General features: G+C 38.9%; 1 protein-coding gene across 1 annotated transcript; it reads left to right on the top strand.

Moving 5' to 3' along the window:
• Positions 1-1,959: 1,959 nt before the first annotated feature.
• LOC119419311 (FUN14 domain-containing protein 1) lies at positions 1,960-2,685 on the top strand (the record flags this gene model as incomplete). The annotated part of the gene is given in 1 exon segment (XM_037686621.1): positions 1,960-2,685. A coding segment is annotated over 1 exon segment (79 nt), but the record flags the coding sequence as incomplete, so codon positions are not given.
• Positions 2,686-11,447: the final 8,762 nt, after the last annotated feature.

Genomic DNA, 11,447 nt, shown 5'->3' with positions numbered 1-11,447 from the left:
TGTAGTGAGTCACGTGAGGTACGTGTCACTTGTTGTATGACAAATATATGGATATATATTTATGCATACTTTTCACGAGTTCTTCATCTTTCTGACTGTGTAATGCCGTGCATTGAATTTAAAGGAATGCGAACAAGAGACGTTATTACCTTTGACCCATCAAATGAATGGAATCATTTATTTTCAGAATCAAAGTTTAACATCAAACATTTACATTAATTTGGCAAAATATGAAAATAATAACAGACAGTTTCACAAATAATGAACTTCAAATCACTCGGCGGTGATTTGAGGACTTTGCTTCAGATATTTCTAAAAATATCTGCACTGATTTATGAGAGAGAGGTGAGTTTAAGAGTAAATTGAGATTTATCTTACAGAGGAAATATGTGAGGGAAGTTTAATCTGTTTAACCAGAAATTGCACGCTCCGTCCGATCTCAGCTTCTCACGGTACACTTGGTCAAAATAGAACCATCTACCTGTTGATGATGAATCAGCGTCGGAGTAGTTCCTTTCTGACTCGTTTCAGCGTCTCCGTCGAGAACTACCAAACCTTCAGAGAGTCGTGCGTAGTTAGCTCAAAACAGAATTATAATCCCAAAAACCTCTGGATTCTTCATTGCTCTCTTGGACTCTTCATTGCTCTGAAACTTTCAGAACCGGCTGCACTCTCAATCTCAATCTCAATCCAACATGAACTGGGAAGTTGCCACATTTTATTTGGGTCGACTTCCTGTTCAATTTAGAGCTTTCTGATTCGTGGAAGGACCAGAAAGAGGAGTGGTTTTGACGTAAGGTGTTTATCAACAGTCGAGGTCAGAGAATGAAATTTGTTTTCACATACAGAAAAGATTATTGCAGCAACAGCAGACTTCGTGGAGTCAACTCTTGGTAATCTTCTGAAAAAGTTTAAACATGACATTTTTCTCGGTAAACATTTTAGTTGACCGAAAACCAACCTTTCACATACTTACGACTTGACTCATTTCAGACAGAAAATCAAGGAATGCTTATTCAGGTGATTTCTTCTTGGAATGAGGAATAAAAATCATTACTTACTGTTTATGTAAAATAAAGATGAGTAGTTCTTTTCAACCTATAAGCATTGAGTGAACTAACACAATTTGATTATCAAAACATTTGTAAGGCAGTAATGATTATAAAGAATTGTCTTTTCTGCTTGATTAATTCAAGAAAGAAAGTCATCAGATGGCCCAGACTTATTCAGATCAATGAAAATAACAGTCTCTGTCCATCTGGTAGATTTGAGGTCATCTGGTTCACTACAATACTATGTACATGACCTTAGTAAAAGTACACAGTGTACTGTGTACATGACCTTAGTAAAAGTACACAGTGTACTGTGTACATGACCTTAGTAAAAGTATACAGTATACTGTGTACATGACCTTAATAAAAGTACACAGTACACTGTGTACATGACCTTAATAAAAGTACACAGTACACTGTGTACATGACCTTAGTAAAAGTACACAGTACACTGTGTACATGACCTTAGTAAAAGTACAGTATACTGTGTACATGACCTTAGTAAAAGTACAGTATATTGTTTTGTTTATGAAATTTTGAAGATTGGAGTTTTAAGATGCAAGAATCCATTTTGGTTTGGCTGCTGTTCACTTGTCAGACGTGAACTCTGTTGCTCCAAATTGGAGATATCCAAAAAGCTATCTACAACCTGTGGATATTAATTTTGGGAATTTTAAAGAGAAACTAGCTTCAACATGACACATTTTCACATAACGTCTGCATTCCATTTTATCTCTCTCTTTAAAAAAAAAAAAAATAATTCTCCTTATTGCAGGTGATCACGCATCCAGATTGTGTTTTACTGTTAATCTTATTTGCTGTTTGTCTTGAGGTCTGAAGGACAAGTTACAGTATGTCGACTGAGAATTTTTTATAACTAATTTGTGCATTTGTATTTTATTTTCCAGTCCAAGGAGTTTTTGAAGAAGAACGCTGTTGTCACAAGTGGCTTTGTTGGAGGATTCCTGCTTGGCCTGGCGTCTTAGGGTTTGCCAAAAGAGCTGTCTAGTTTGTGTTAAATGCTATAAAAGCTTATTGTACCCACGTGAGGAGTTTCTTTCATCTTTTTTTTTTTAGTTGTGGCACGAAGTAGTCATTAATTTCATTTCAGCTTATAGTTCTCATGAACCTGCATGTGTTTTTATCTGTACTGTAAAACTGTACTACTATGTGGTGGGTTCTGTTAATGTGGAATTTGTTTAATCAGAATCACCACCTTTAAACTATTTGCAGGTTAATTCATGCAGATTCTGTTGAATGACTAAAGAACACAAAGGTCAATTGAATTAAGTTTTTTTTCTTCATATTACTGGTTTTGTTTGAGCACATGCACTCCTTTTAAAGCCAAATCTAGGCAGAACATTTAAATTCACCTTGATATGTCATCGGCCTCATCAAGCCAGTGTTATCATTTTCAATTTTGACGTATATTTTTATGCAAAAAATTGAACGTTACTATTGAGTGATAATGGAAGTGAGAATTGTGATGCTTTCTTCAGAGGTGCTAAATAGAAAGTATTTGTCTCTCCTGCATCTCATTGTTCATGTATTTTATTGAGCGGTAAATTGATGCTTTGCGTACCAAAAGACTGTGTTTGCTTTATCTGGAGGTAAATAAACATGAAGGAATGGATTTAGTGTCTTGTATATGTTTTTAACCATGTCCATGGGTCTTTGATGTGTTTTGAGTTAGGCTTTTATTATCTATGCTTGTGTTTTTCGACACAACCCCACCCCCCAAAATGTCTCCCTTTTTTTATCGGTTGCCTCTAGCAACCAGGGGCGATTCTAGTATTTGACTTTAGGGGTGCTTAGCCCTGGCAACTGCCCAGGGGCCCATGATCTCTAAGGGGCCCAGGGCAGTGAGGGCACAAGCAAAGTATCTGGTTATCTCCTGCTTTATTGGAGCCCTGCGCTGCATTTGTGCAGCCCCGCCTCCTCCCAGTGCAGCTGCTGCAGCTCTCAGGTTTTTTTCTTTTTTCAGTCGGATCCTTGACGTGCGACCTGTCAATCAACTCAGAAGGCGTGTCAGTAACTGACCAATCAACAACCTCAATTTGTCCCGAAGGTAAACGCCCCTTACCTGCTGACAAGCTCATCAGTTTTTTTTCTTGAGAAACTTCTTGTTTTAATTAAAACAATAAGTTTGTATCTGTTGTGAGATGATTCTAGCAGTTTTGCAGATTTTTAATCTACCTAATGAAGAATATTATGACTTAAAATCGTTCATCAAACAGGAAGGAGGGCTTATTATCTCTCCTCTTACTACAGTGAATGTGGTACTTTGCCATAAGGACGACTATATTTATGGCATCAGAGAAAGCTGAGCTCAAGTTATCCACATAAAGTAAAATGTTACCAGCATGAAAATAAGAAATGTTAAGTTTGAGATTAATCCAGTTTCTAATGTCTGACCAAACACTTTGTATTGACATGAAAAAAAATTACTCGAGGGATTCATCTTGTGATTTACAAAAGGCACTCAAATTTAAATCTTCTTTCAAGAAACATGGCTACAGGATGTATCTTATTGATTATTTAAAATGATCCTCCTTCGCTTTAGGAGATTTAGGCCATTTGATAAATGTAGAATGAACAGAAATCGTTCTGTCCTGATGCATGCTCAATAATCCAGGTAGAAAAATCTAAAAAAGTTAAATCTGGTCCTCTGGACATTCAAAAAAAACAAAACAAAGCAAATCAACAAAAAAATGTAGAAACGTTTCGTCTCTCATCCGTTCACATCCTGGACAGAGAGGAACGATGGTTTGAGAGAGGAGTAAAGGAGGCCATCTTTGTGAAAAGAAATCGTCCATCGTTAAACAGGGGTGGAGGCCTCCGGGTTCAACTGTCCTCCTCTTACAATGCTGTGATTGCTAGTATCACTCAGCCCTCTGTGAACAGTAAACAGCCATCAGTGTGCTAATGATCCATTGTTAGGCTGATGGTCCTTCTTGAGCATGTGATCAGCTGGTTTTGGTTGTCAGCAGCAAAACTGGTTGATCCACTCTGAGACGGTGCTATTTAAGAGACTGAGCTGAAAACAGCTCCTCAGACTGAGGAAGTCTCTCGGACGAGAGACGAAACGTTTCTACATTTTTTTGTTGATTTGCTTTGTTTTGTTTTTTTGAATGTCCAGAGGACCAGATTTAACTTTTTTTAGAGAAATCGTTCTGGTTTTATGAGTTATACTGGGAGTTTTCTTGAATCTTTGTTATAGTCAGTAAATCCTTTGTTCCAAACATTCATTGATAATCTTACTACATTTGAAGTCAACTAAGTTACAGTCATTTAGTTTTAATGTGGGCATCAAATTGTCACCTTAGAATATATAATATTTTTAATTAATTGAATCAGCTGTTGGTCAGGTTACTTCTTGTTGTGCCATTAGCTCTAAAATAGTTACTGAATCAAGTGTTTACTTCCTTCCATCCGTGGGGGTAGCAGCCTAAGTGGGGAGGCCCAGACTTCCCTCTCCCCAGCCACATGGGCCAGCTCCTCCAGGGGAATCCCAAGGCGTTCCAAGTGTTTACTTATGTAGGTAAAACTAGATGTTAACCATTAAAATACACCAGAATGCAGGAAATGGCATCTACTTTATTCAAAATTTTCTGGGGGAGGACTCCCAGACCCCCCCCCATCAGCATGTCCCCCCCCCCCCCCCCCCACACACACACACATTATAAATGCTTCTGACACTTACTGGCCAACACATTACTGAACAAGTACACATATGGTATCATGTGGTGTTCAAAATGTGTTCAATATAATTCAGTCTTGATGATTAGTGTCAATGAGCATTTGGAGTTTTATACATAAAAATACACTTGATAGTTAGAATTTTAAGTATATTTACTGTATATTATGGTAATTTATTCTGTATTTTGCCAGATTATGGTGATTCTGGGGTCGTGATGATGGGGCCCTTGAAGATTGTTGCCCAGGGTACAGCGAAGTGTTAATCTGGCCCTGCCCCCACCCCCCTTCAGTGCTGACAATGGCTCTTGGCTTGAACAACGTGGTGGCCATATACGCTCAATAATCAAGTTATTCTGAATTGTCAGTTAAATTTAGTTTATTTTCAATTAAACAAATTATACAACAATATTATACTTGGTCATTTATTTATTGGGGGGAAATGATCCAATATTAAATGTTTGTGAGTGGCAAAAAATTCTGGTTCAGATACTGACTGGTTGCAATTTCGTCAGCTATGGAATCATTGTACAGCTCCCATTAAAGCTGCTAAACGTCATTACTTTTTATCTCAGACCTCCAAAGATCTAAATTACCCTAAAATGTTCGTAAAACTATCAAATCGCTTTCTGGCAGCTCCCATTCATCTGACCTGCCACTACAATCTCTTGTTAACTCTTCCTGTGACAAGCATGAGATTCTGAATTGTTTCAATAGACATTTTGTTGCCTCTAGCTCTTTGTTTGCCACAATTACTAATGAAAAAGCAACTCCTTCAAGCCAAGCTTATACAAATTTATCCTATAAGTCAATCCTCCATAAACCGCACCTTATCATTTTCACAGTTTTCTGTTAGTGAGGTTAATAAAATTTTAAAAGGTCTGGATTCTACAAAATCTGCAGGCCCTGAAGACCCACCTCCTTACTTATTAAGGCTAGCTGCACAAATCATAGCAGAACCGGTGTCTCACATCGTTAATCTGTCCATAAATCAAGATACCATTCCAAACACTTGAAAAACGGCTTTTGTTTTACCTTTACTGATGGGAGGTGACCCCACTATACTGACCGATTATTGACCAATCTAAATTCTGTATTGCTAAAGTTTTAGAAAAAATGATAAATAGTCAAGTCAAGTATTTGTATTATTTCAATATCTTGTCTTCCCATCAATCTGGTTTCAGGAAACAACACAGCACAATTCTTCCACCTGCATAATATCACTAAAATGAGAAACATCTTATCTAAAAATGATGCAGAAAAACTGATCCATGCATTTGTCATGTCTAGACTGGACTATTGCAATGGTTTATTTTCTGGATGTCCAAATACTTCTTTAAAACGTCTTCAGTTGATCCAAAATGCTGCTGCCAGAGTCTTAACTGGAGTTAATGGGAGAGATCATATCTCTCCAGTTTTTGATTCTCTCCACTGGCTCCCTGTCAAGTCCAGAATTGAATTCAAAATCCTACTTATAACCTACAAAGATTTTAAACTGTGTTGATAGGCCAAGTAAAACCAGAGTTGTGATCATCAAACCTCAAGCGCGTTACAGCACGAAGCTGCAGCCCCACCACCGCTAAACCCACAAACAACGTCCCCCCTCCTTTCTGACGGAGGCTCCCAAGTTGTTTTTCAAGCACCAAATAATCTACAGGAAAAATAAAAAGACGCAGAAGTTGAATGGAGTTCAGTGCACGATAACGTCAGCGAGAGTGGGGGTGATGAAGAGGATGATCGTTTGTTTTAGAAGAAGAAGGGTAGACCGAGCCCAGGTCAGACTGTGCAGAGGACCAGAACCAAGCATCAGTTCTGAGCTCTGGAGAACGGAGGAGGATGTGGATATTGACCCAGAAGGCAGACTAATGGAGGAAAATACACTTTTTAAAATTTATAGTAAAATAAATATTTTGTCATTTACAAAAATGTAGAAGTTTTAAACAAAAAAAAACCTTTAAAGCTGTAGTGTGGTGTCATGGTCCAGGTTAGCTGTACCTTCACTACAATATAATTTAAATAACAGGTTCTCTCTTTTCTGAGCTAATTACAGCCATGTGACAGAAGTAACTGTGCGTAGATGGTTTAATCAGTGACATGAGACGTTAATTTTCTTTGACCCATCAAAATAAATGTCATTTATTGAACAGAATCAAATTTAACATGAAAACATTGTACAGTTGATTACCTGAGCTGGTTCTGATTAATAAAACTTGGCACGTTTTACTTAATAAAAACAACAGACATTTCTGAAGGCATCTAGATTAAAACTGTCTTATTCAAATAAGATAATGTCTGTGGTTAGAGAAAACTGGTTTTTGACCTGCATGCACTCAGCTGGGAGCTGCAAGATAAAGAATAAATATAAATTTATTGTGAAATAATTCTTTATTAGATTACTGTATTGTAAATGTATGCTATCTAGAACTGATTCACAGCTGCTGCTGATTATGACTTCATAATTATTTTCATGCCTATGATTCTGGTAAGCAGCATCGCATCAGTTAAATGTGAAGGGGACATGTCCCCCTCACATTAAAAAAAATATTTGTTTGGACCCCCCCACACATTTACCATGAAATATTAGTTCACCCGGTGCTGTTTGCATTTCTTTGTGAATAAATCCATTCCACTTGATTAATAGAAGAATACTCAAAGCACTGAAGTCCACTCTGGGTTTTTAACAACTCTCCACACTGCATGCAGTGTTTCCCCAGGCTACTTGTCTTGGCAGGGGACACTCATCTCTCAGGAATTTTTTGTGGACAGGGTGTGGTGAGGAGGGGAGACGCTTCTGTGTGGCACGCTATCTTAGCGCTACGTTAGTGCCGGCAGTTGTCAACCGGGGTGGGGGTTTTAATCTTAAAACCCCCACCCCGGGGAACTGTTGGCTTCTGGGAAATGTAGTCCTTATGTGCGGTGATACAGTTTAGGCTTACAAAATGGCGGCGCCTGTCTGAAGTATTTTATTTTTTCGTTAACTTTGTACTGTACAGTATCCCGTACTGTCCCAGTTATGTAATATTAAAGTTGACAATCATGTGTCCTGTACAATTGTTTTTCTCGTGTTCAATCTTACTTTGAAAAACCGTGACAGATCAAGTCCGCAAAAGTTGAATCATGAAGTAGTGAGGGACTTCTGTAATTTCAAGGTGAAATTAGTCAGGTGTTACCAATCAATGTGATGATGATCAGATGTGAGGGGGCACCCTGTTTGATTTAAAGAACAGGATCTATCAAAGTCTGTTCTTCACAACATGTTTGAGGAAGTGGATCATGGCAGGAAAAAAGGAGATTTCTGAGGAGCTCAGAAAAAGAGTTGTTGATGCTCATCAGACTGGAAAATGTTACAAAACATCTCTAAAGAGTTTGGACTCCACCAATCCACAGTCACACAGATTGTGTACAAATGGAGGACATTCAAGACCAGTGTTACCTCCCCTGGAGTGGTGGACCAACAAAGATCACTTCAAGAGCAAGGTGTGGAATAGTCAGCAAGATAACAGCAGGGTAACTTCTAACAACTGAAGACCTCTCTCACATTAACTAATCAGAGTCAGAGTTTCTTTATTGTCATTCGCACCTCATGTGGTGCATGTGGTGGAGCGAAATTATGTACACAGGGTCCCAGTTACATCCAACAATAAAATGTAAAAGAAAAACAATGATAACATCTAAGATATGAACTAAGAAAAACATCAACTAAAATACACTAAGCATTAATAGCATAAAAACATTACGTCAAACAGCAGCACGAACATGAGCATGAACATGAGCATGAGTCTGTGTGAGCAAATGAACACGCAAGTTGATGAACACATCAACATGAAGCAGATCAGCAGCAACATGATATGGTTTTTTTTTCACAGTGATTATTCTGGTTAGAGATTCATGAGTCTAACAGCCTCGGGGTAGAATCTGTTCCTCAGTCTAGTGGTTCTACACTTAATGCTCCTCAACCTCCTTCCTGAGGGGAGCTGGGCAAAACGTGTGTGTGCTGGGTGAGTGGGGTCCTTCATGATGCAGGTGGACCTCTTCCTGCATCTGGAGGTGTAAATGTCTGTGATGGTGGGGAGGCTGACTCCAACAGTCTTCTGTGCAGCCTTCACCACTCTCTGCAAAGCTTTTCTTTCTGCAGCTGTGCAGCCTCCATGTCACACGTTGATGCTGGAGCACAGGATGCTCTCCACTGCACACCTGTAGAAGGAGGTGAGGACTGAAATTCCCAGTCCAGCTCGTCTCAGCCGCCTGAGGAAGTAGAGTCTCTGATGAGCTTTCTTGATCAGGCTGGTGGTGTTGTTGCTCCAGCTGTGGTTGTCATTCAGGTGTACACCCAAGTTCTTGTAGCTGGAGACCACTTCCACTGCAGATCCTCTTATGTTCGGGGGGTTGTAGGTGTGTTTGTTCCTTCTGAAGTCCACAATCATCTCCTTTGTCTTCTTCACATTGATGTGAAGGTTATTCTCTTTGCACCAGCTCTCCAGGTGTTCCACCTCCTAATGTTGAAGTTCATGAGTCCACCATCAGGAGAACAATGAGCAACAATGGTGTGCATGGCAGGGTTGAAGGAGAAAGACACAGCTCTCCAAAAAGATAGAGATAATATTTTTGTGTCATTTGTTTAACTGGGTTCTCTTTATCTACTTTTTGGACTTGTGTGAAACTTTGATGTTTTAGGTCATATTGATGCAGAAACATAGAAAATTCTAACGGCTTCAACAAACTTTCAAGCACCAATGTGTATTTATTTTAGTGCAGCCATAAATCAACTGTGTTCAATATAAATTGGCCTTTAGGACAAATAAAACTAATTTAAATATCATAGTTGCACCAAATTTCTGCAACGAAATAGTAGTAAAGTTAAAATCTGTAAAGTAAATTAGCATAAGTGTTCACCACCGATTTACCCTGTTGGCACGCACGCAGCTGGATAGCTCATCGACTTGGAGGACTTGATGATGTGTCTATCTCTGCTGCCTCTGTGGATTTTAAAGACGCATATTTAATTGGATTTTTGATAACTGGTTCCTGCTTTTTGAATTCAGCTGGTGCTGGTTTTATCTACAATTAAGTAAGTCGTCATCAGCAAATTTGGACCCGATCACGCTGCTTGCCTTTATGATGGCTTGGTTCGTGTCTCGAGTACCCGGACTCAAATGCTTTGGGCTGAATGGATCAGATCTTGGGGATTTTACACAGTCACGTTCCATCGGTGTAGCCATGTATTTTGGACATTTCGGAACCGAGTCGACCAACACAGACTCAAGGTAGATGTCATTAAGTTCTGCCTGTCCCCAAAACAACTGTGTGTTTATCTAAATTTTGGCTCCCTTGGCTGGCCTTGAAGGCCATCTTATCTGAATTCGCCTGGAGTACATGTGATCTGACGCTCACTGCCCCCTCCATGAGGAATTTCCAACTGATAACCAGATGAAACCAGCCGAATAAACTTCGTGTCATCGTTTCAGGACTCTTGGATTCTCATAGATGTTATTCTTGGCCATTCCTCGACATCCCTCGAGAATGTTTATGGATCTCACCGGAGGACATTGACTGATTATCCATCCTTATCAGAACACTTACAGTGACCTCGAGAGCATCTATGAACATTGCTGACCGCTCTCCTCTCCTCCGTCTGCAGAATGTCTACGTCACTATGTGCTTGTTTGTGTGAGGTGTTTTTTTTTTTTTTTTTAATATATTAGAGGGTTTTTTTCTCAGGCAGGAAAAAAAAAGTCTGATGGGAATTTTTTTCGCCTCCAACTCCTACATGTGTCCAGTTAACCACTGTTTTTATCTGTCCAAACAAGTCTCACTTGTAAACGAGTCTTTGAGGCTCACTGTGATTTATCTGTTTAAATAAAGGTTGAACGAAAAAAAACACACCTTTAATGTGATTGTTCTAATTTAACTCGTAGAGAAGATAATTTATAAGTATAAGACAGCGGATGAATACAAAAGGATTTCCAAGGCTGTAAACCTCCCAACAAGTTCTGTTAAATCCATTACAACATTCAAAGACTATTGGACGTGTACATTTCAAAGAACAGAACATCTTCACAAACTGAGTGCCTGCACAAGAAGGAGAATAGTCGGAGAGACCACCAAGACACACCAAGACACATGTGAGCACTTTAGAGGAATTACAAGGATCAGCGGAGAGACAGTGCATACAAGTGTTGCCAGTGTTCTTCACCAGTATAAGCTTTATGGGAGAGTGACAAAGAGAAAGCATCTGTTGAAGAAAATGTTTTAAATCTCTACTAGGGCTGGATGCAAAGAAGCACTTGACCCAGTCTTATGGTGTTTGGCCATTTTTAATTGAGATGACACCAATAGAAGCATAAAATCCTCAAAGGGGTGAATATTTTTTGTATGCACTGTAGGTAACCACTATTTCTCTACTAATTTCTTTAGTGTTAATATTAATGCATTGATAAAACATCAGCATGTAGACCACATGCCCCCATCATCTGGTGTTTGTAACTGAAACTTGCAGGATTTGGTGAATAGACAGCAATTTTTTATTTTTGATACCAGACACTAGCACCAGCCATGTGGAGCTATAAGTCCCATTTACTTTTCCTCACAAGTTTTTTGGTGTTAATTACAGCACAATGTTTAATAACACCACAAAGTTTAATTACATCACAATGTTTAATTACATGACAAAGTTTAATTACAGCACAATGTTTAACAACA

Source organism: Nematolebias whitei, chromosome 13 (genome assembly GCF_014905685.2).
Source record: "Nematolebias whitei isolate Nwh7 chromosome 13, NemWhi1, whole genome shotgun sequence".
In the NCBI taxonomy this organism is placed as follows: Eukaryota; Metazoa; Chordata; class Actinopteri; order Cyprinodontiformes; family Rivulidae; genus Nematolebias; species Nematolebias whitei.
This window is presented reverse-complemented; position numbering and strand designations above follow the sequence as displayed.